The sequence below is a fragment of the Sapajus apella genome, unplaced genomic scaffold (genome assembly GCF_009761245.1).
Source record: "Sapajus apella isolate SASKATOON/1434 unplaced genomic scaffold, GSC_monkey_1.0 scaffold79, whole genome shotgun sequence".
Lineage (NCBI taxonomy): Eukaryota > Metazoa > Chordata > Mammalia > Primates > Cebidae > Sapajus > Sapajus apella.
In genome coordinates this window covers 3,130,268-3,156,206 of record NW_022437019.1, presented here as the reverse complement: position 1 = coordinate 3,156,206, position 25,939 = coordinate 3,130,268, and the positions used below count along the sequence as shown (strand labels likewise).

The following is a 25,939-nucleotide window of genomic DNA, read 5'->3' as shown; positions in this document are numbered from 1 at the left end:
GAAAATAACAAAACTACAGATTTAACTCTTTTCTCAATAACTTAAAAAATATCTAGACAAAAAATATAGGATATAGAGAATTTCAAAAACATTGTCAATCACCTTGACCTGGTAGACATTTATAGGACACTACACAAAAGAATTCTAGAATCACATTATTTTTCAAGGGAAAATTCTGCAATGTATATTCTATATTCTGGGTTATAAAATAAGTCTCAATAAGTTTCAAGATGGAAATCCCAGTGAGTTTGCTTGCTGTCCTCCAGGTAGGTAATTTAGAGATCAGTAATAATCAGACAAGTCCCAGATATCTGGAAATAAAATTATACACTTCTAAGTAACCTGTGGGTCAAAGAAGTAGATGAGAAATTTAGAAATTTTGGAAATGAATGATTTGTATTCATGATACGTTCAAATTTGGGGAGTACAGATAAAGAGGAAAATATTATAGGTTTGCATACTTACTTAAGAATTAAAGAAAAGATTTCCAATCAGTGATCTGCATTTCTACCCCAAGAATCTAGTGACAGATGAGAAAACAAAACTCAAATTAAGTAGAAATAAATAAGTAAGCAAGATAAGAGCAGAAATTAGGGAAATGGAAAATAAATAATACAATAAATGAAAAACAACAGCTGTTTGGAAATTGATGAAATAAAACTCCAGTAAGAATGATCTATTAAAAATGAAAACAATGTGAGGATGCCTCATATCAAAAATGAAAGAAAGAATATTGTTATAGATCTTATACATATTCAAAAATAATGTCATAAATGTTTGACAATTTAAATGGGCAAATTCCCTGTAAAACACAGTTAATATTAGAAAGCATATATTACCTCAAAACTGTTTATTAGGGACACCATATATTGATGATAAAATGTTCAATCCATCAGAAAGCTATAATGCTAAACTTATAATATGCACCTATAAAATTACCTTAAATAGACATAGAGCAGACATTGGTAAAACAGTCGTGAGAAACACCCATCTATATTTCTTATATACAGTAAGAAATTTCAGTATATATCTTACAATTATAGATAGGACAAGCCAACAGCAAATTAGTAGCAATGTATAAAATGTATAGCCTGAAATGCTTATAGTAATAAAGAAAAATGGCTAAGCATTAAAGACATAAAGGATCAAATTTTAAAAGTATAGAAAATAACAATTGAACGAACTCAAAGAAAGAAATAATTTGTATTCATAAGGGTAGAAATTAATAACTTAAAAAACATATACAGATAGTAGGGTCAGAAAAACAGAACTTTTGTTTTTTTGGAAGGAAAAAACTATTACTGCTGAAACCAATTCAGTTAAAAAAAAAAAAGAAGGCACAAATAAATATTATGAGGAATGAAAATAAAGAGTATTCTACAAATCTAGGAGAAATTTAAAAAGACTCAAAAATACATGGATAACCTATTATATTTATGCTAACCTAGTTGAAAGCATAAATGAAAGGGGCAGGTTCCTAGAAATTTTATTGTTCTCGAACTTTCTAAATCAATTCACGAAAAAATAGAAAATATTAGTAATTCTATATAAAGAAATAAAGCAAGTTTATTCCTCTGCAAACTAATGATAATCATAATAGCTACATTTGTTTTGTAGTTATTCTGATGCAGGCAACGTTCTAAGCGCTTTTGTCTGCCTTATGTCATTCAGTGCTCTCCCCTACCCTAGGAAGTTTGGTACTATTTTATGTCCCTTTTATAAATGAGTGAATGAAGTCAGCAGAAGTATTTAATTCTAAGGCTATCTCGTCAACAAGTATTTTTAAAACAGACATTCTAACTCCTGGTTTTCTTCACGTGAGGCTACTTGGTGACTAATTTGTAGGGCTGCTTTTTTAATTAAAAGGGAAAACTATATAAAAGCATTTAGGACAGTGCTTGACACACTTTGAAGCCCGCAGTAAATGTAAACTAATCTAGTAGCCTTGCAGCTTACTCACTACTGTTCTCTTTCCCTCTCTTTCTCCGATGAAAAAAATTATTTAGGGAGGCATAGTCTCATATAGTCAGGTGGATGTACATGTTTGTAATGTCCTCGCATAGGATAACTGATTGGTATGGCTTTTAATACTGAAATTGATTTTCAATATTGTTAGAATTTTCATCAGCAGAAAACAGTCTCCAAAACCAGCCAGGCTCCTGGACATTTTATTTTTATTTATGAACTGCCAGTTGTTCAGCAGAACCTTTTGTTGTGGCTGATTTGGGGTTTTCCAAATCAGGCTTTGTTCAGATTGGAACAGGAAAATGCCACCACATCAGAGGAAAATGCCACCTTCACCCTTCTTTTTGAAAGTTATACAGCTTACAGGAAAACCTAGGATATTGGAAACCCTCCTGTCCTCACTAGCCCTGTTGGTGTTTCCTTGATTTGGAATGTGTTTATTAACATTGGAATGATTCTAGTTACAAATTGTAAATGTTTGGACTTATCAGAAGACATTTATGTAGGTTAAAATAATTACTCTAAAAGTTTACGAACATCAAAGTATCAATGTCTTAGGTGTTGTACATTAAAAATGTAATTCTTAAAGTACATCTTTGAAATATAAATATTTGACTTAAACTTTTATGAATAATAATGCATGTGCACTTACCCTGTTGTTTTAAACCTGAGGATTTTGGGTGAACAGTTTTATCAACATTTGGAAAATATCTAAATATGTAAAAACAGATGAACTTTAAAAGGGCATTAAAAGAGAGTTAGTGTGAAGACTTTTAGGATATAAAAGCACAAAACATTAGTATTCATAAATAGTTCCTTCGGTGGCTTCCAAAAATATAATCATTGCATATGTAAATATGTAGGTTTTTATGTTTGTATAAAAATAATATTTTAGATAATGTTGGTAATGGTTTTAAACTGATTATTTTGTATGGTTCATACATATCTACAATTGTTCAACATTTAAATATAACATATTTAAACTAAATGTGAGATAACGGTTTGGTATTTCATTTTGATTTGTCCAACAGAAATAAAATTATATTTTATCACTTCTAACTGCCACATTTTTCTTGATAACATTCTGTGAGGCAAAAGCTTAAGGCATCATGTCAAATTACTTCAATTTCTTTGATAAAAAGTCCTACAACATTATAATTTCTATCTTTTTCTTAAATATCTGTTAGAAAAAAATTGGACTCCATATTCATTCTTGACTTTAAAATGTGCACTCTAACATTTGCACAAGAAAAGTGACCCATGTTTGTTTACAAGAGATTCTCTTTGTTTTAGGATGAAGGATCCTAGAAAAAGGCCACTTAAAAAAGGAATCAGTGTTCAAAAGAATGAACATTTCCAATTAAACAGGAAAAATAATTTATTGCAATTGTATCTTGAAAAACTAAAAATGATTATCAAAACTTCGAGTTTATATTTAATTTTATTTACGGTTAGAACTATGCATATTTTACATAGTTCAGTTTATATTTAATGTTATTCACTATGTGACTGATACATATTTTTTCAGCATGATAAAGAATAGCAGTTTTGGGGTGGGGCATATGTATTCAGTTTACAGGAAAATTGTCTGATTGTACCGCATTATATCCTTCCCTTTAGCCTTGCATTTTGCAGCAGGATGGTAGAGAGTCGTTTTTTCCAAAAAACATTTGATGAGTTCATTAATTTTCCTAAGGGCTTCTCGTTAACTTTTTATTGAAATAATTGTCATTGCTCATTCAAGTTGAGATTTTCTTGGTACGTGGTATGACCAATGATTTTTTTACTATATCCTGGCCAACTGAAATATTACATTATGAAACCATGGATTGTATTTAAATCTTCCATTATAGGAAGCCTCTTCTGACGCTGAGCCAATGGGAGTAGTGGGAGACTCTGTAGTGACTGACAGGTGGATGTAAAGGTCCCCTGTGTTTACTTTGACAAGGTGAGAAAGATGGTGCAGTGAAAGAGCATTGCTTCATTGCTGCCAAACAGAGTTGGGTTTTAGAACCACTCCAGCCCACCCCAGGCCTCTACAGATGCCAGTCTGGTTGAGAGGGAGAGAGTTACCTCCTTACCATTCCCAAGCCCTCTTCTGATCGTGGCGGTGAAATTTGATTTAACATTTAGCCTTCTCTGCCCCCAGCAAGGAGAGGGAGGGCTGAAGATAAAAGTCCAGGATCCACATGCCTGGTCTCCACGGACACCACTTGGTCTTTTAAAATTTTATCCTTGTATGTTTGTAGAAGTGTAGGGTTGGGGCTCCTTGCTACAACAGGCTGTTCTTTGGCCTTGCTTTGTCTGCTGGCATTTCCAATTTGCAAGTTTCTCTAGCACCAGGTTTGGAACACATTAGGCAAAAATAAACCCAGGGAATTGCCCCCAGGCTCCAGGACCCTGTTAAATCTACCTTCTTCTCTTCCCTTTTCAGAAACTGCTTTATGTGGCTTTTGTGTGTAATGTCCAGGGTTTTTAGCTGTACTTAAGTGCGAAAAGTAGAGAAGGGGAACACTAAATCTTGGTCCAGAACCAGAAGTCTGTCAGATCAGATTTTGAAGTTCCCATCATGATGACCACACCATTTCTATTTTCTCTTAACTGATTTAATTCTGTTAGATTTTGGTTATTCTGTGATCTTTTTTATGAACCAATTTTTCGGATAATTTTTCTTGACTTCAAGAAAATCTGCAACGTCCCAAGCTTTACAATCTAATTATGGATTGGCACCATATTACTTTTTGCTATCAGCAAGTAATTAATTACTTAGACATTGACATGGTAGTTGATATGAGAAGAGATACCAGGAGGAAGTGGGCAGGAATGCTTGGGGATGAATTTTGTAAGTGGTCATTCATGACTATTTTTATGTTATTACAACTTTTACTTCTCTATATAAAATTTCTTCTCTTAAATTCAGCGTACTTGCATAATAAACATGCAGATAATGAAAGTTTCTGTATTCCACTCTCTCTTTACCACGGTTAATTTTTATCTTCTTGCCCTCATAGTAGAAAATCTGTTCCAATGCTGGCATTTTCAGTGCTATTTGTATATCCTGGTATTACCATGACATGATAATTCTGACTTAACTACATATGTGCTTTTCCTAGTTAAAGGTTATTTCAAAGTTGGTAAAAACTTAGAAAATAAAGCCATGATCATAATGCAAGGACATATCTCTCCTCAGAATCGCATCCTGAATAGAATCAGTGGGTCAAAATATGACTCATGATTTCTGTTGCAAAATTTCTCTTTAAAAAAGGTGTGGCGAAGATCTGGATTATACAGAAGTTACGATCAAGAAAAGGCAATTTAACATTAAAGATATTTATCAAGAGAATTGTTTTCAGACTTGTGTTCCCCTCTTTTGATCACTGAACAGTTTTCAGACATTAACATTCTTTTCCAACCTTAAATTACAGTAAAATTGCTTTATGTAAATATTATAGATTGTGTGTAATCATTTATCTATAAAAATATTGACTCTGGCCTCAATAATGTACCATGGGGCCACACTGGGTTAGTTATTGGCAACAGGCATGGAGCACATACCTGAAATAAAATGCATTACCACATTATCTATATGCACTTTAATCAGTGATATCAGGAGGCTGGAGGCTGATAGAGGATAAATAATAAATATGTATTCCATGAATACTGATATATTGTGTCTCCTTGTCATCTTTCTGAAAAATAATAAGAAATGAAGGGTTCACGGCTTTCCACTAGAAATCTTAGCTTGGAGAATCACACAATGAATAGTTTCTGTCTTCCATTTAAAGCTGACATGGAGCTTACTAAAGACATTAATTATGCAAGATGAATTAAGGCAAAATCAGTCTTTCATCAATGAGCAAAAGTTTAAGTGCAAAACAGTAAGTTGAGCTAGCATTAAAAATGCTTCCACACTAATTTACATTCTGAGAAGTGTGTATAGAATGCAGGACGTAAGATAAAATACGTGGAAAACAATTGTTGGAATTTGATCCATACAGAGGAATGTTTTGGAAAACTGGGTATGGTATGAGCAAACTGAAGTGGGTATGTGTGATAGCATCTCAATGGAGTCAACTCCCAGTCCTTTGAAGAGCTTACCCCACACCAGATGAACAGCTGGTGAGCAGGCTGTGAAGGCGTGAGGCTTGGACCACTAGGTGACCTTCCATGGCTCCCTGTTCTTTTCCTACGTAATATTTATCACTGTATGCATTGCACTTTGTTTATGTGATTCTTTGATTAATGCCTTTTTCCCCGATTAGACTGTAAATGTCATGGACTATATTTTTATAATGCACACTGTTATATCCCTGATGCCTAGCACAGCACCACAATAAATATTTGTTGAATGATTTAATAACTGGATAGACCCATTTGTTTTTTCTTTCTCCTGAGTATATGGCTCACCAGCTTCATATGTTAAGCCAGCATGCCTGGGAAAAGCTTGGTCCAGAAACTGTCCCAGGTATTAGTACTTACAATGAGATTCCTAGTCTTTGAGTTAGTGGAGGTTACAAATATATCAAACTAGAAATTGAGGGGAAATGGTGGCATTGGCAAGGAATGGTCTTATTGGAAGGTGAAGATGAAAAGATAATTTTTTTAAAAATCAATATTGATTTTAGATGAAAATCTTCCTTTCTATAAGCCAATGTGAACTTACTGACTCATTTACCTTTTCCTGGGAAATTCAGTACAGAGCTTCCAGTTTTCTTTACAATGCTGCTCCTTGGTGGCTCGGGAGATAGAAGCTTGCAGTTGAAACTCTTGAAGAGCACTTTTTCTTTTCTAACATCTGTGGTTACTTTTAAATGTATGCAAATCTTACCTGATTCATGAAGAGCTCAAGTTTGTTTTATCATAAAAATAAGATTTCAATTTCTAATCTCAAGTGAATTTAACTAAAGAAGGGGCTCTGTGTGTATTCCATGTCATCCCATGGCCTCAGTCCACTGTTACCTCTGGAACCCACAGCAAAAAGCACATGCCATGCTCTTCACAGAGACTCCGTCTTCACACAGTTGTTTCTTCTTACACTAGGAGCTCTTTGAAACTAGTTCTAGGTAATGGGATGTGGGCAAACCATCTGAAAAGTTGTCTTAATACACACCCACTCCATTTTAAATGGGATTATATAGCTACAAATTCCCACCTGTGGAATAAAAATATGTGTGTTTTAGTTTGGGTTTTCATTTATTGAGGGAAAATGAAACAACGTATCTTATGACTCTGTCCAGAAGGAACTTGATCTTTTCCTGCACAAGAAAAGTGACCCATGTTTGTTTACAAGAGATTCTCTTTGTTTTAGGATGAATGATCCTAGAAAAAGGCCACTTAAAAAAGGAATCAGTGTTGAAAAGAATGAATATTTCCAATTAAATAGGAAAAATAATTTATTGCAACAGTATCTTGAAAAAATAAAGGTGGAAGAACATTAATATAAAATGACCTTTTTTAATGACTTAAGAATGAGAAGAGCAACGGTAGAAAGATCTTGTAAAATTATATGTATATACACACACACATTCAGTAACTTTATTTTCATAGACTACTGAGACTGAAATATATATTTTAATGTATAATTATGCGACAGTACCTAACTGGAACAGAAAACATGGGACAGAGAATTTCAGACAGCAAGATATACTGCACCCAGTGAGTAAACAGCAGCCCTTAGCACACTGTGCTGTGGGCAGAGAGGACTTCCCTCTTAACTGCACAGGTAGTGGGTAATCACCCCATGCTGACAGGAATCTGCACTTGGGTTAGCTCTCCAATAAATAAGTTTCACTCTGAAGAGACAATTATATATAGAATTGGGCTTGATTCCATTTACGCAACCAAATTAGGCTGGGAAAGCTCAGTGTGCAGTGAAGACAAGAAAAAAACTCAGAAAGACATATGTCTATTACAAATCAAAGTCCCACTACATTAATGTGAACTAAACAGTGGTTTGGTGCTTTGTAAAATAAAAGCTAAAAAGTGATATTGTGTATGTAGACTACCATAGACTGTCAAGGTACATCAAGAGTTTAGAGGGATGAATGATAAGGAACGGCCTTAATGTAATAAATATGGAGAGAGTGGGTAAACTCCTGGCTTTAGTGTTATTTATGAGGTTTTCTTGACTAAAAGCAGAGAAGTGCATCTCTTCACTGCATTTTTTTCATTGTCATAAATTGGCTAAAGACAAAAGAAATCAGCATTATACATCAATAAGTAGAGTGGACCACATGATTCTATCTGTTTTGTATTGAAACCTTAAAATATGTTTTAAGGAACTGAATAGTAAAGCACACAAATAAATAAACTGTGCAAAAATATTGCCATGTTTGCTTTTGCTGGAGACTGCTGACACTGTAGAAACAGCACAGGCTAGGAGTCTGCAGGTACAGAGGTGAACCCTGGATCTGCTGTGTGCCCAGGTGTGACCTTGGATACAGTGTTTAATCTCTCTTTGTAAAGTGGTGATATCAACACCTAAAATGCTGGGCTGTGATGGTATTTAAATGGTATAAATCCTGTGAAGTATCTGGAACCTTTTCTGATACGTAATAACACACATGTTTACAGAACATGATAGCATGTTCAATAAATGCCTATTCGCTTTGCTTCCTGTCAGATCATGAGTTCACTCCTATAGGTCCCCATGTGCACACATTCACTTTCTGTAAGTGACGCCTACTTGTGGCTTTAAATCGTATTTGCAAAGACAGATTCTTTGATATCATTTAAAAACAAAAAGACTAGCTCTTCATCCCTAGGATGCTGATTTCAGTAACACATTTCATATACACACCCAACATAACCTCATTTCTGCCAATGATGGACCACATATACAACAGCAGTCTTGTAGGATTATAATACTGTATTTTTACTGTACCTTTCTATGTTTAAATACAAAAATACTTGCCATTGTGTGACTTTGCCTACAGTATTCAGTACAGTAACATGCTGTGCAGGTTTGTAGCCTAGGAGCAGTAGGATATCCCAAAGCCTAGGTGTGTTATAGGCTAGACCATCTAGGTTTGTGTAAGTCACTCCGATGTTCTCAGAGCAAACATCACCTAAGGATGCATTGCTCAGAACATATCCTTCTCTTTAAGCAACCCATGACAGTATTTATTTAAAAGGACCAGTTAGGCACATACTATCACATGAGGCACACAATCGCTCAGATTTTACAGATGAGAAAATTGGGGATCGTGGAGTTAAGAGAATTGCCATTAATGAGACTGTTTGTCAGTGGAAAGTTAGGACGGGCTCCCAAGTCTTCTAGCTGTCATTCATATATGTTAGAGGGTTAAGGTTGTATGACATGAACCTTAATCTGAGCCCTCCATAGGGATCAGATCCAGGTATTGCTACTATCAAGATGCATGACCTTGGATAAATCCCTTAAATCCTCTGGTCCCATTTCCTCATCTACAAAAGGATTACAATAATACCATCATCTTCATAATGTTGCAAAACTTTAAAAACTATAAAAGTTACAAAATAAAAGACGTACAAGAAAACACTTGGTGTATACTAACTATTGTAATATATTCAGGGTTTTTTCAGCTACATGGAGCTACCTAGACAATAGTGTCAAGATGCCTAAAAATCTCTGAAATAAAATCTGAGCATTCTATCCTGTAATCGATATGGACTTTCTTGCTTTTGTTTGTTTTTCAAAGGTATCCCACTGTCCTGAATGCTCTTGTCCAAGATCTTTCTGTACACCATGGTGAATCTGATATATTTGTCAGATGGGAAAAGTGTCTGATTTTTTGTAAGAATACATTTTAACTTTGTAAGGCATCTCACACATTTTAATCAGCTTCTCTGTCACTGTCGCCCTAGGAACCAACTTCACCCTTGCAGAGCTGGGCATCTGTGAGCCCTCCCCACACCGAAGCGGCTACTGCTCCGACATGGGGATCCTTCACCAGGGCTACTCCCTCAGCACAGGGTCTGACGCTGACTCCGACACCGAGGGAGGGATGTCTCCAGAACACGCTATCAGACTGTGGGGGAGAGGGATAAAATCCAGGCGCAGTTCCGGCCTGTCCAGTCGTGAAAACTCGGCCCTTACTCTGACTGACTCTGACAATGAAAATAAATCAGATGATGAGAACGGTAGGCCCGCTTCTTAAATACCTTTTAATGTTCTGTGCACTATACCACGTGAGGCTTGGGATGTTTTTGTTTTTTAATAAAGAGGTATCATAGAGCCATTCATTTTCTTGGAAATTGACCTTGTCTGCCCAGTGTGAGCTGGGGGGAAATAAACCAGCAACCCTCCAGCACAAAAGAATGAGAAGAGAATTTTAAAATCACATTTTGATGATAACACAGCATTCAGGTGTAGTCAGTTGGTCTTATTAGCAAGTAAATTACATTGCAAAAGAGGCAGCTTGATAAACTATGACCTATACCTAGAAAATGTCCTCTCTCCACAAGTTGCTAGGTCTTTGTATTGATTTCCCCTTCCCAGTAAAGGCAACCTGGGTTATTTTTTTCATGAAGATCTCTTAAGAATCCCACCTTATCTTAGACTTTCATTTCCAGGCGGCAATGCCTCATATCCGTATTGAAGATCAAACTTGGAACAGATGCTCTGGAGCTTAATAATGACAAATAGGAAGAGACTTGTCTTCAAAAAAAGAATTCTCTTACATGTTTGCTTTTCCCCTTGGCACCTATGTAGGTTAATGGTTTCCCGTATCTTCTGTCACAAATCACTATTGCCTATCCATCAGCTTTCTAGGTGGGTTTTAATGAAACTTTGAAAATTAAATCCTTCCGATCATTAAGCAGTAAATATAGAGAAGCCTAAGCAAGTCATTAAAGAGATAAGGTGCTTATTTGTGGGTTTCTGAGCAATTCCAAAGTGTGTTTAGTCAAAAACATTTTTTAAAAAGATAAATTGCATTAGGTTACAGCTGATTTAAGAAGAAAACATCAAATGCTATGTGGTTTGCTATGAATAGATTGCATGTTTGCTAAAAGAATTACCATTACCATTAAAATGTTTACAAATAGATCAGTTAAGAATGTTTATATAAAATATTATAAACTTCTGCCAGAGCAGCTTTAAATATTTCCTTTCATTTAAAAAAGAAAAAGGAAATTTGCAGGCGGACAGCTTGTTGTGAATGCAAAAGCATAGCTAAATATCATTTAATCTCAAAACTGTGTTGAAAATACATCATTTCCTGGGTAAGTCGCACATACTCAAAAAGATGTCACTTTTTTGCATTTAAATTTATGTTTAATTTTGAAATAATTTATTCTACATTGGGGACAAGGGGATGTGTCTTACTTATGCCTCCATTCATGTACCTAATCAAGGTGTACTCTCAAGGAAAAATCTGCACTTGACTCCTTTTGAATTTTAACAAAATTCTGATACTTGGCACATTCGCCACTCTGAGGTGCTTATTTGATAGGAAATTACTTTTAGAAGTTTCCATAAAAGCGTACATTGAATCCATTTACTGATGTCCTTTTTCAACTTCAGTATGTGTGTCAGATACTATTTAAATGAAGGCAGTTTGATTGCCTAATAAATAAAATCACTTGTAATCCAAGAATTTATGGCACATTTTAAACAAGGTGTTTTAGCTAGTCCCTCATGGTTGATATTCTCAAATCTATAGAGGGAACCATCTATACAGAATTATTTATACACATTTATAGACCTGTATCTTCTCCCATTTAGATTATATGCATCTTAAAAACTCATCTAATAAGGGGGTGTTTTCGGTGAAGGCGAGGGCACAAAAAATGATTGACTTGAATTTACCTAGAAGAGTTATGGATGAAAAAAATGTGTAATTAATCATGTGTTTGATTGACCAAGAATAGTTTTATTTTTTCAATATTATTCAAAATATCATATTTGAATAATTTTTACTTTCTGCGAGTCTATATATATCCCTGTATACTGAAAAGAAATAAACCCTTAGATACAGTGTTCCGATTCTTTCCTGTAGTGCTAGTTGGAATGCAGTCAGAATTACATCAAGAGAAATGTACTTAGAGGCACTAAGGAACTCTGTATGTGAGTATGGTTGCCAAAGCACGAAGGAGATATTGAAGCCAGAGTTCAAGCTAGGTGAGAGATGGTTATTTTCAAATATACAGGTAGAATGTCTATCTTTTTCTTTTAAAAATTTTTTTTCAATATTTTACATATTCAAAAGAGATATATAATGCATCTTCTGTTCTCATTCTTGGCCAGAAATAAAAATAAGAAATTTTACACATCACATCATAAACTCTTTAAGCGAATAAAAAATGAGGTGTGAGCGACTCTGCAGGCAGAGGTGTTAACTTCAGTAAACTTCTTGCTCTTGCTGGCGAATTCTGTTTAGCTCACAAAGAAATCAATGCTTTTTCACATCACTGATTTTATGAAGTTTGGGAATGTATTATCATATAGATTGACAGTTGCCCCACTGGTTCCACACCACAGCATGGACACTTACAAAGCCATCATTAATTTCTCACACTTGTACCCAGAGATGGCTTCCTCCATAATAAACACTGTGTCCTTCAGAACCAAATCAATAACCTTTTAGGTATGCCTTTCTTGAAGAGGAAGTAACAGAATCTATACTTTGAGAAAGAAGCGTTTCAATTTAATTTTACGTTTTAAAGATACGTGGTCAAAAAAATGAATCTTTCCTGTGGGTTTCTACATATTTTAATTTCATTTCATGGAGGGATTTGGGGATACATGGATTTTTCACTGTGTTTATTTAAAAATCTCCCCTAAAAAATTCCAATTGTGAATTTGCTAAGCATAGTTAGCATGTGAAGACAGACCTCAGGAATGAACTTCCTTTCTGGCAATATGAAGTGTGTATCCAGTCTGCAAAGTCGTGTAGTAAAATCTCTGACTTTACCAACAGTTCTTCCTAGATCAATGCTCATTATGCTTCCTACGTGCTGCTATGAAAAAAATGACCCATTAGATAAACTTGACAGACAGTCCCATCACACAGATGAACCTGTCTTCCTATGTTTCTTTCTTTCTTTCTTTTTTTTTTTTTTTTTTTGGTGATGTAGACACCAGAATGCTGCATCCTATACTCACTTTATAGCCACTATTTTAACATTGTGCTGGCTTGGATTGGGTTGCTTCAAATAGATAAAACTCTCACGTCCACGTTATTTTTTCAGGTTCTCTAATCCTACCTTGAAGTCATGATGATTTGGCTAGAAATGGCAGTGAGAGTAGACAGTCGTCCCCCCCAAGTTCTTGCTGCTGTGAAATTTGACGACATCCAGAGAAAGGGCTTTCCTAGTGACTTTAAATTAGAACCCATACTTTTGTTCAGTAATAAATGTCCCACTTAAAAGATGTCCTCTCTGGGGCTCTTTATATTATCTGAGTTATGGAGAAAATGGGACAATCACTAATACACAAGAAAAACTAATTGCCTCCTTAAAGATGCAAAGTAGCGCACACTGTACAAATCTGGTCGTCTCTGTTCTCTTGACTCCCTTAGGCAGTTTCTTCACCTTGGGACTTAAAAATATCCTTGAGTTTTTTTTTTTTTTTTTTTTTCTTTCAGCAGAATTCTAGTTTCAGTTATTTCATTGGAAATCCAGAAAGGAAAAAAAAACAAAAAAAAAAAAACAAAGAGAATAAAGTTGGCATGAAATAGGAAGCCAGAAATGACAGTAAATGAAATCCAGCATTGGTTAAAGCTTTAAAAAATTATTCTTCCCCTCCCCTCTCCATGTCCGCCCAAAGTAAATAAGTACAATGCTCATTTTCATCTGTTGTCAACTGGGAAATTTACAATCCTCATAATGTACTCTGAGGTTGAAATATAAATGTTGGGTTAATTCCATTGCATTTCACAAAATGCATTTATAAAACAAGCTGGCTCTGGGCATGTAATGGATTTATGTAAAGTGTATTTGTGGTACACAGATTCTATTAGATTGAGTCCTTTTGGCAAAAGGTCCGTAGTGTATCTGTCTCCTCGGCAGAGTTTGAACACACCCAGGTACTCACTGCTTGTTAACTGAGACATGAGGAATGAAGCCTGAGGGAAGGGAGGATTTTCCTTAGCACCAGGGACAGTGACTTTAGATTGTTACTGCCAACCAAGTTGTGTTCATTTGTAATTTAAGGTGAGTTTCTTAAATTTTTCTCCTTTCTTTCCAGAAAGTGGCTTCTCAATAAATCTAGCATTACAGCGGGCTGCCTAAGTAAACACAAACAAAACATGCTAGTGAGTTTCTATTTCCTCTCCCAGCCTATTACTCTTTCTTGCTCAAATTAACTTTGTGTTTTATAACCCACTCTATTCCTTTCTTCTCCCTAATCCCTCATGTAAAATCACAGAGAGTGCCTGTAACAGACATAAAATCTTACTATGAGCTCCAGACCTAGCCAAGGGCCCATAATTTTGCTCTTAAGGAAAGGGAAAAGTCAGTGGTAAGAATAGTGAAAGAGGTAGCTACAGAAAGCATACATTCATATTTGACTATGCTTGATGTTGATACTGGATAATTTCTTTTCTAGCCACATTTTATAAAGCCAATTTCTATGGAACCTAAAGAAAATTGTTGTCTCAATTTCTAAAAAAAAAAAAAAAAAAAAAAAAAGCCCAAAATTTAAAAACATACACACACAAAAAAACCCAGAGCAAACTTTTAAGCCATTTCGATGACAATGATTTCAATTTGTGTTTTTACGCTTTATTTTATATACATGTACATTTAAAAGAATACCATTATAAAAAAGAATATGAAATGAGTTACGGATTTAGAAAAATGAAGGTCATAGACACAAAATGTCATAGGTTCTGTCTTTTCCATTCCTGAATGAAAGGATGATCTCATTTATGTTTTTCTCATTCAATTCCTTAAAAAGTCAGGTATTAGAGGGTAGAGATACCACTTATTTTAAAAAAGTTTAGAAATGAGAGTCTTAATATATGATTATTACAATGGAAACACACAGCTGATAATAACATACAACCAGAGGCAACATGTAAGATTATCACATTGTCACGTGGCATGATAAGAAAGCTAGAAGTGAAAGAGTTGATGTTCTGCAAAGGGACCTGTATGAGACTTTGGAGGTTTATATTTCTGGCAAATTAAGCAATTCTTACGTTACCGTAAAGAAGAACAGAGTATGTGGAGGAGTGGAGGAGTCTGTGCCTTATTTCAGCACTGCACTTTCTGGATTATAAACTTTGGTGGCATGGTCTTTCGTTATTTATATATTTCTTTCTTTTCTTTGGTGGTTTCTTTCATGTTTGTTAATGCTCCCAGGGGCTATCAAGGAATGGCTCCATTCAATAAATACAATAAATAAAATGAAGCACTAAGCCTTCCTTTTGGCAAGGGCAGCCTGATTATTACATGTGTAATCTCCAGGCCTTCGGGGAGACATTGGGCTTGGTGGATAATCATTTGGTTTTAAGCCGCTGAGTTCCTGATATCAGTACTTTAACTTCAGTTGAGTTGCTCTTTTTACTGCCAAGGCAGTAAAATGGTAAGAAGCAAAATGTTTTTGTCCGTTCACAATTAGAAGCCTCTTCAGTCAAAAACTCTTGTTTTTTTTTGCTTATTTTTTAGTCATTTTTTTAAGTTTGGTTGTTGTTTGTCAAGAATTGAATTAAATTTATCTAATAGGTGGGAGAGATGTGCCATGCACAGAGAATTAAGGTCATAAATAAGATGAGATAAAGCTAAGGAAGTTGATAGTGTAAACTTTCTACAGACAATTGAATCAGAAGAAATCTGCACAGAAAATAGTATCAAAGTAAAACGGGTTAGAGAAGAATGTATGAGAAGTAATGAGGCACTTGAATTAACCATTCTGAAACAGGGCAAGTAGAAGAAAATTTCGGGTATTAATAATAGATTTGTACATAGGAAATCCCAGATATGTGGGCATTATGTATATAAGCTTATACATGAAACTAAAAATGTTACTTGTGATTTAATTTGAGTACTATTTAAGTGCTAGCTGTAAGAACCTCCTAGAAAATGGTTCTTTCCTGGTTTCCATCAACTCAGTTTGAGGAACGTTAAAGGAGTTTAAGGTGCAGCTAAGTGGTTTAGTGGGAGTCTTAATATATGATTACTATAATGTTCTGTTGCTACAGTTACTACAGAGTTCCGTTCTATTACTTCCGTTACTACAACAGAAGTTACAAACTGCATGTTAGTCTACAGGCTGAATCCAGTTTGATTGTTTAATTTGATTAGCTCAGTATCAAACATTTTTAGATTAACAACCAACATTTTAAAGGTGAGAGATTTTATATTAGAAATTTTATTTTTGGCCATCCTCAATATAGGAAGATTCAGTCATGCTGGTCCAGGTTTTGATCAGGACAAACCGGATTAGAAATAGTCGCAGTAGCAGTTCTGGATAGATTCCATGTCTTTTAGGTCACCTGATATTCCTCCAGGCTACTCTGTTGTTTACGGTCTGACTTAGCCTTTGTAGTCCCTTGAGTTACCGACTGTGACCTACATACAATCTTTATGGAAATTAGATATAAAAATTGTAGAAAGCTAGAGCCCAGAAATTTTATGGATTCATGTATTTAGAATTGTGACATTACTTCTTTTGGTAAGTCTGCTACATCCGAAAAGTGGGTTTAATTTTGTACTACTAAATTTTTAAAATGGTTTTAAGCCATTTAGATTTAAATGCTTCAGATAAAATTAAAATCAATTTAATTTGGAAAGTAATAAAATAATTGTATACGTGGGGCGGGGGTGAGTTTAAGTGTGTAATATGTCATCTCCATCTTCCGAAGTAGATGCCCTGAAGTACTGAAAAATTAAGGTCAGAGTCTTTGATTTAACACATATACTCCAAGCTATTTTAATGTAAAAGTATCCAGGTGGACTATTTGGAAATAGATGGAGGGAAAACCTACTTTAAAAACTTTAGCTACTTCAGCTGATTGAGGAAAACCCTAGGGCTTTTCAGGAGGAACCCATTTAAAGAGAAGGAAAATGACTTTGTGCTAATTATGTTCAGTTTTGATCCTGCAAATGGTTTATGGAGTCTGTAACAATGAAGTTGGAGACAATAAAGCGAAGGCTAGAAGAGAAATGTGCAGTGATAGACGAAGACCTTCAGCATGTCAAGAGAGAAAGAAAGACATGGAGCAATGTTAGATAATGCTGAGCTGGGAACCAGCGAGTCAGAAACAGTGTTCCACAAACCAAGAAATGTTCTTCAACCAGTGGATAAGCAGGTTAGCCAAGGAATATTCAGGAATGACTCTCACTCCCCAAGCAAGGTATTCCCAGTTGTCTTTGTATTCCCGAGATACTTGTGACAAAGAAAAGATAACTGAAGTATGAACATGTTTACTAAAAGAAAGAGACTGAAATATTTGAGTAGGCATTTTTGGGAAAAGAGTAGGTTAAGAGGTAACTTACGCAGAGTTATACTATTCTGGGGGAAATAAAAAAGATAAACACCACGACAATCTTTCCATCTGTGTTAATCATGAAAAAAGAGGCATGAAGCTACTTACAGTGAGAAAGTTAGATGCTGGAGGAGTTTTGGGAAGTATTTTTTGTAGCTTTTTATGCAAGAAATGTACTATGAAACATTTGGTAATCAAAAACGATCTTTGAAAGGAATTTTTAAAGAAGAAAATTGGTGTTTGAAAGATACCACACATTATCTTAGATGTGCACATTTTAATATGCACACAAATATAAAAAGAAAACCATGCATTATTTTATTCAATATTGGGGAAAAATAGAAAAGTCCTCTCAGATGAGGAGATGGATTAATTTGGGGAACACTTATTTCTGAAAAGATTTCAAGTAATTGCTAATTGCTCTGCATTGGACAAAGCCATTGTGTATGTGTCTCTTTGTATGTGTGTGTCTGTGTTGTGTGTGCATGGTGGGGAAGGTGATTTGTTAGAAAGAGGGATGTTGTTGAGAGGGATAGAAATCAATAAATACAAATTGACCAAATTCCAGGGAAATGAAGGCCATATATGAAAACGCCAAAATGAGCACTATAGACATTTTATAGTGTACCGTTTCAGAGGACAGAGAGAAGAGACACCTGTATTGACCTTCTTGAGTCTTGAACTGTATTGGTCATCTTCCATCAAGGAGCATGCCCTTTAAAGCCTTTGATCACTTAAACCAATGATGCTGTCTTGTCCATGTAAGCCAGAATCCACAGAAAAACACCCACTTTTTCTCAAGTCCCACATAAGAACCCTTTCCTCTGGGGAGCTCTGAATCAATTTGAATCTGTCAAAAAAAATTTGACTTGGTGGGGAATCCGCTTTCTTCGCAATATGTCCCTCTTCCCTTACCAACCCTTGCCTCTACCCCAACACTTTCTCTCCCCACCCTGCATCCAGCAGGGCCTAATCACCTACTCCATGAGGTTATTTCTTCATTATTTCATTCTATCCTCTTGTTAAAATTAGTGGGATCATATCTCCAAGATATGGGTTGAGCATCATGATAAACTGGTGCAGGATAAAAAAATTAAAACTTCCATATAAATTTACCTTCATTTTCACTTGTTTTTTTTTTTTTTTTTTTTTTTTTTGAGATGGAGTCTCACACTGTTCCCTAGGCGGGCATGCAGTGGCACAATCTCGGCTCACTGCAACCTCCGACTCCTGGGTTCAAACAATTCTCCTGCTTCAGGCTCCCAAGTACCTGGGACTACAGGTGCCTAGCGCCACGCCCAGCTAATTTTTTTGTATTTTTAGTAGAAACGGGGTTTCACTATGTTGGCCAGGCTGGTCACAAACTCCCGACCTCATGATCCACCAGCCTTGGCCTCCCAAAGCACTGCAATTACAGGCATGAGCCACTGCACCTGGCCCATTTTCACTTGTTCTTTAAAATTTTAACTTTTGAATATGTTTTACAATGCAAGTAATTTATTGGTATATACAAACATACTCATGGACACACACAGCATATATGACAGGATACATAAATACAGAAATGTATACATTGGAAGTGTGTCCAAAAGATTCATGTTGATTGTTTTAGACCTTTTATTTCCCAGGAAATTAAGTCTAAGCTGCTACTCACTCCTCAAAATATTTGGATAATTCATTATTTTGTGACAAACTGTTTGATCACTTTTGTTATTGGTAATGACCATATGTGCTAATCATACTTAACTGTGTTATGGTACAATTCCTATTTTTTTCTTTCAATTCTCTGTGCTGAATTTGACTTCCTATATGAGTAGACAATAATATGGACTTTGTTGCCTCTTGAAGAAACCAAGCACTCGTATGCATTTACAGAGACATTCCTGTCTACCCTCAATAGGGAGAGAAGAAAATAAACATTATATATGTTAGCATACTGGTACAGTAAGGGAAGATTTGAGAAGGTATGGTGTTAATTAGGTTGTAAATAGGAGTCAGGACTTACATGTATGGAAATGAAATGATGGATATTCTAAATGAAGAAAAGCCACAGTGTATGATGGTTGGAGAATGGGAGGTGAGGTGAAGGTGATGATAATTTTTCAGGGGACACTTTTTAGTCTAGAAAAAATTTCAACTCTAGTCAGACTAATTGAAATGTAGTGATTTTATTGAATAGGAGTAGAATTACATGAATAGATGTGTAGCAATCAGATGACCAAGAACTGTGAGCTTCATCTTAAGGAGTTAAGGTCTGATCAAGCAGACATTACAGAACTATTGAAAGTTTATGTGAACAAGGACTGGAATGTTTTAGGAAGCATCTGATTAAAACACACAGATACTGCATGCACACACGCGTGTGCGTGCGCACACGCACACACACACACACACGTTTTTGGTTGGAAAGTTAGAAGAAGTGACATCAGAAGGAGAAACAGTAGTCCAGGTAGAAGAACTCCAGAAACCCTTACACCACAGAGTCTACCTGCTTCTTAGCATTTTAGTAGGAGAAATTAACCTCTGACTAGCATATGAATGCTGAATATTAGTATTCAAGATTATAAAATTTAAAAAGCATCTAATTTTATGCTGAATAGCAGGAAAATAGAAGTACGTACATAACTGCACACTCCCGCAGCACAGGGAGTTCTCCTTACAGTGCAATCGATTCTGCCTACATGTAGAATACAGTATTACAACAGCTAGACATCAGTGTTTATATTTAATAAAATGATTAAATAATAAAGTAACATCGAATATTGCTTTGTACAAGGAAAGAAGTCATAATATTATTTTTAAGGGCACAGTTAGTGTGTTGTAGGTGAACATTGGCTAGAACTATTCCAGGTTGATTAATAGTTTCTTGAAGATTATTTCTGTTTCTATATCCTTGTGGCATCTTTGTGAGTCATATTCTCACGCAATTTGTTTAATTGCTCCTGTAACTATAGTTATGTCTCCCTTCTCATCTCTAATCTTTTATATTTTTATCTCTCATGTTTTTTAATCAGGCTTGAAAGGGATCTATTTTTTCAAGCTTTCTACTTGTCTTTATTTACTTTAATTTTTCTTTCTCATTACATTCATCTTAATTATATTTTTTAATTTCCCCATTTTAACTTTTGGAATATATTCTGGGTTTTTTTCGTTTTTTTAATTCTTTTTTTTATTTTTATAGGTTATTGGAGAACAGGTTTGGTTACGTGAGTAAGTTATCTAGTGGTGATTTGTGAGATTTTGGTGCACCTATCACCCAGGCAGTATACATTGCACCCTATTTGTTGTATTTTATCCCCAACCCCTTCCTGCCCTTTCTGCCTGAGTCCCCAAAGTCTATTACGTCATTCTTATGCCTTTGCACCCTCATACCTTAGCTCCCACTTATAAGTGAGAACATATGATGTTTGATTTTCCATTCATGCATGGAAATAATGCTGTGAATGCCATTAATTCATTCCTTTTTATGATGGAGTAGTATTCCTACTGTAAATATAAATATAAATATATATATATACATGAATACTATATTATATATCCAAGTTTCTTTATCCACTCATTGAGTGATCGGCATTTGTTTGGTTCCACGTTTGCAAATGTGAATTGTGCTGCTATAATCTGGGCAGGTATCTTTTTCATACAATGACTTCTTTTCCTCTGGGTAGCTACCCAGCAGTGGAATTGCTGGATCAAATGGTAGTTCTATTTTTAATTCTTTCATGAATCCACACTGTTTTCCAAAGTGGTCATACTAGTTTACATTCTCACCAGCAGGGTAGAAGTGATCCCTGTTCACCGCGTCCGTGACAACATCTATTATTTTTTTTATCACGGCGATTCTTGCAGAAGTAAGGTGGTATCGCATTGTGGTTTTATTTGCATTTCCCTGATCATTACTAATGTTGAGCATTTTTTTTATATGTTTGTTGGCCATTTGTATATCTTCTTTTGAGAATTGTCTATTCATGTACTTAGCCTACTTTTCGATGATATTATTTGTTTTTTTTCTTATCGATGTCTTTGAGTTCATTGTAGATTCTAGATATTAGTCCTTTGTCAGATGTATAGATTGTGAAGATTTTCTCCCACTCTGTGGGTTGTCTGTTTACTCTGCTGATTGTTCCTTTTGCTGTGTAGAAGTCATTTAGTTTGATTAAGTCTCAGCTATTTATCTTTGTTTTTATGGCATTTGCTTTTGGGTTCTTGGTCATAAAATCCTTGCCTAAGCCAAGGTCTAGAAGGGTATTTCTAATGTTATCTTCTAGAATTTTTACAACTTCAGGTCTTAGATCAAAGTCCTTAATCCACTTTGAGATGATTTTTGTATAAGGTGAGAAATGAGGATCCGGTTTTATTCTCCTACATGTGACTAGCCAGATATCCCAGCACCATTTGTTGAAAAGGGTATCCTTTCCCCACTTTATGTTTCTGTTTGCATTGTTGTAGATCAGTTGGTTGCACGTATTTGGGTTTATTTCTGTGTTCTATATTCTCTTCCATTGGTCCGTGTGCCTATTTTTATACCAGTACTATGCTGATTTAGTGACTATGGCCTTATAGTATAAATTGAAATCAGGCAATGTAATACCTTCAGATTCGTTCTTTTTGTTTAGTCTTACTTTGGTTATGCTGTCTCTTTTTTGGTTCCATATGAATTTTAGGATTTTTTTTTCTAATTCTATGAAGAATGATGGTGACATTTTGATGGAAATTGCATTGAATTGGTAGATTGCTTTTGGCAGTATGGCCATTTTCATAAATATGGATTGTACCCATCCATGAGCATAGGATGTGTTTCCATTTGTTTGTGTCATCTATGATTTATTTTGGCAGTGTTTTGTAGTTTTTATTAAAAAGATCTTTCACCTCCTTTTTTAGGTATATTCCTAAGTATTTGTTTGTTTGTTTTACAGCTACTGTAAAAGGAGCTGAGTTCTTGATTTGATTCTCAGCTTGGTCACTGTTGTTGTATAGAAGAGCCACTGATTTGTGCACATTAATTTTGAATCCAGAAAGTTTGCTTAATTATGTTGTCAGTTCTAGGAGCTTACTGGAGGGGTCTTTAGGGTTTTCTAGGTAAACGATCATATCATCAGCAAACAGTAACAGTTTGACTTCCTCTTTACAAATTTGAATGCCCTTTATTTCTTTCTCTTGTCTGATTGCTTTGGCTGGGACTTCCAGTACTATGTTGAAGAGGAGTGGTGAGAGTGGACATCCTTGTCTTGTTCCAGTTGTCAGAGGGAATGCTTTCAACTTCTCCCCATTTAGTCTTATGTTGGCTGTGGGTTTTTCATAGATAGCTTTTATTATATTGAGGCATGTCCTTTATATGCCGATTTTGCTGAGAGTTTTAATCATAAAAGGATGATGAGTTTTTTGAATGCTTTTTTCTGCATCTATTGAGATGATCATGTGATTTTGTTTTAAATTCTGTTTATGTGGTGAATTACATTTATTGACTTGCATATGTTAAACCATCTCTGCATCCTTGGTATGGAGCCCACTGGATTATGGTGGATTATCTTTTTGATATATTGTTGGATTTGGTTAGCTAGTATTTTTTTAAGGATTTTAGCATCTATATTCATCAGGGATATTGGTCTATAGTTTTCTTTTTTGGTTATGTCCTTTCTTTGTTTTGATATTATGGTGATACTGGCTTCATAGAATGATTTAGGCAGAGTTCCCTCTTTCTACATCTTATGGAAGAGTGGTAGTAGGGTTGATACCAATTCTTCTTTGAATGTCTGGTAGAATTCTGCTGTGAATCTGCCTGGTCCTGGACTTTTCTTTGTTGGTAATTTTTAATTACCATTTCAATCTCACTCCTTGTTATTGGTGTGTTTAGGGTATCTAATTATTTACTGATTTAAGCTAGGAGGGTTGGACCTTTCCAGGAATTGATCTCTTCTGGATTTTCCAGCTTATGCATAAAAAGATGTTCATAGTAGCGTTGAGTGATCTTTTGTATCTCTGTGATATCAGTTGTAATATCTCCCATTTCATTTATTGTTGAGCTTATTTGGATTTTCTCTCTTTTTTCCTCTTAATCTTGCTAGTGGTCTATCAATTTTATTTATCTTTACAAAGAACCAACTTTTTGTTTCATTTATCTTGTGTGTGTGTGTGTGTGTGTGTGTGTGTGTGTGTGTGTGTGTGTGTGTTTTGTTCAATTTCATTTAGTTCTGCTCTGATCTTGGTTATTTCTTTTCTCTGCTGGGGTTGGGTTTGATTTATTCTTGTTACTCTAGCTCCTTTAGGTGTGGTCTTCCATTGTCTGTTTGTGCTCTTTCAGACTTTTTATTGTGGGTGTTTAGGACCATGAACTTTCCTGTTAGCACCACCTTTGCCGTGTCATAGAAGTTCTGATAGATTGTGTCCCCTAATTCAGTTTGAAGAATTTTTTACTTTCCATCTTGATTTCATTTCTGATCCAATGATCATTCAGGAGCAGGTGATGTGATTTCCATGTATTGACATGGTTTTGAGTTTCCTTTTGGAGTTGATTTCCAGTTTACTGTGGTCAGAGAGAGTACTTATATAATTGTGTTGTGTTTTTTTCTAACTTTTTAAAGATGAATACTAAATTTTGCTGCTTTGATTCTGCCTTATTTTATAACAGTAATTACACTTATTAGGTCCTATAGAATTTGATAAAAAATATTGTTCTCTGTGTTACTTTCTAAAGATTCTCAGTCAATTTGGATTTTCAAAATAAAACAGAGTCCTAATACTACCAATTTTTCACTTTAATACTAACAATTGCTAAAAAAGTCCAATTTTTATTGTTCATTCTTTATGCTGTCCAAAGTAAGATATCTGTATGTTTACATGTATTATAATAGATATACATGTGTATAAACTATATAACATAGAAGTATGCAAAGTATATGTATATATGGTACATATCTAATATAATATATATACATATAGGCATGAAACGGAATAAAAATCACCTATAACTTGAAAACAACAATAACTGTGGTTAATGTTTTGATGCGTGTATCCTTCAGTGTGTGTGTCTGTCTGAGAGAAAAAGAGAGGGAGATTAATAATATTACAGAGTTGGCATCTTTATTTACAAGCCCTATGTAGTGTTAATTTTTTTTTTTTTTGAGACGGAGTTTCACTCATGTTACCCAGGCTGGAGTGCAATGGCGCAATCTCTGCTCACCGTAACCTCCGCCTCCTGGGTTCAGGCAATTCTCTTGCCTCAGCCTCCTGAGTAGCTGGGATTACAGGCACGCACCACCATGCCCAGCTAATTTTTTGTATTTGTAGTAGAGACGGGGTTTCACCATGTTGACCAGGATGGTCTCGATCTCTTGACCTCGTGATCCACCCACCTCGGCCTCCCAAAGTGCTGGGATTAGAGGCTTGAGCCACTGCACCCGGCCTGTAGTGTTAATTTTTAGTAAATAAACTAAAATCATTTCCCCATGACATTAAATATTTTGTTCAGTGTTTAAAAGGTGCATAGTACTCCTTTAGTGTAACACATTTCCTCACTTTCCTTTCATTGTACATTTAACTAATTTTTATTTTAGTTGCAGTAAAGATCAATGTGATGAATAAAATCCTTATGGATTTTATAGCTAAATTCCTGTGGACGTCTCTATTTTCTTAGGATGAGCTCCTGAAAGAGTTAGAACATACACAGTTATGTGGCATTGCAATCCTTTTCAACCAGTGTCCTCAGAAGAGCTCTTGGGCCAGCACTGTGGGAGAAATCAACAGGCACACGGGGTCCTTAAGCCCAAGAGTCACTGGGAATGATCATTAGTATTTTACCAATTTATGGATAGAAATATTTTTATTCTGGCTTACCATCATTTTAATCTGAGCAATTCTTCATTCATTGTTTACACATATTTTTTATTTCGTGATATGTATTTCTTCTCCATACGAAAAGGCACTGGGATGGTGCATCTCACTTTTTAGTTTGTATTAGCTTTTGACAATGTCTACAGTGATCCCAGGTCCTATTGTACCTTGTTGTTTACACAGATGCTTGAAAAATGTTCACATATTAGTGTGAAAATCACTTGGCAACATTTTCAAAAGCCTGTGACTTATTTTCTGTGAGGTGGAACAACAAATATATTTATGGAGTTGACTTGGTCTATCAGAAATCAGGGCTAACTAGAAAGCAATTTAAAATTGTTGCACTGACCAAAGAAGAAATGCTAGCTCTGAGTAGTGCAGGGAATTTTTTTCCATATTAAGTATGTCAGCTGTTGTTTGGAATGCAGGACTTTATAGAAGATTGTTAATTTATAACAAACCAAGGATAGAATTGCATTCCACATGATGAAAGGAAATTCACATCTACTAAGACAATCTGCAAGGCACCTTGAGGAGATAGAATCGAGTAAATTATGTATTAAATATTCTTAAAACTTCCTCCATCTGTGGTGCCTTTGATTCACTGAGGTTAGTAATCATAAACACAGTGGTGGCCCTGCTATTGGTATTTTCACAAAATAGGTAGTTCTATATGCAAGATAAATATCTCAGTACATAAGAAAAGACTCTGAAAATAAGCATGTGGAAGCAAT

General features: G+C 35.2%; 1 protein-coding gene across 7 annotated transcripts in view; it reads left to right on the top strand.

The window, feature by feature from the left end:
- TENM2 (teneurin transmembrane protein 2) overlaps window positions 1-25,939 on the top strand; it is a 1,283,391-nt gene that overhangs the window by 392,363 nt on the left and 865,089 nt on the right. For all 7 annotated transcript variants that reach the window (XM_032252759.1, XM_032252757.1, XM_032252755.1 and 4 more), the window contains exon 4: window positions 9,811-10,086. In XM_032252759.1, the coding sequence (XP_032108650.1) occupies window positions 9,811-10,086 (276 nt within the window). The remainder of the gene's footprint in view (window positions 1-9,810; window positions 10,087-25,939) is intronic.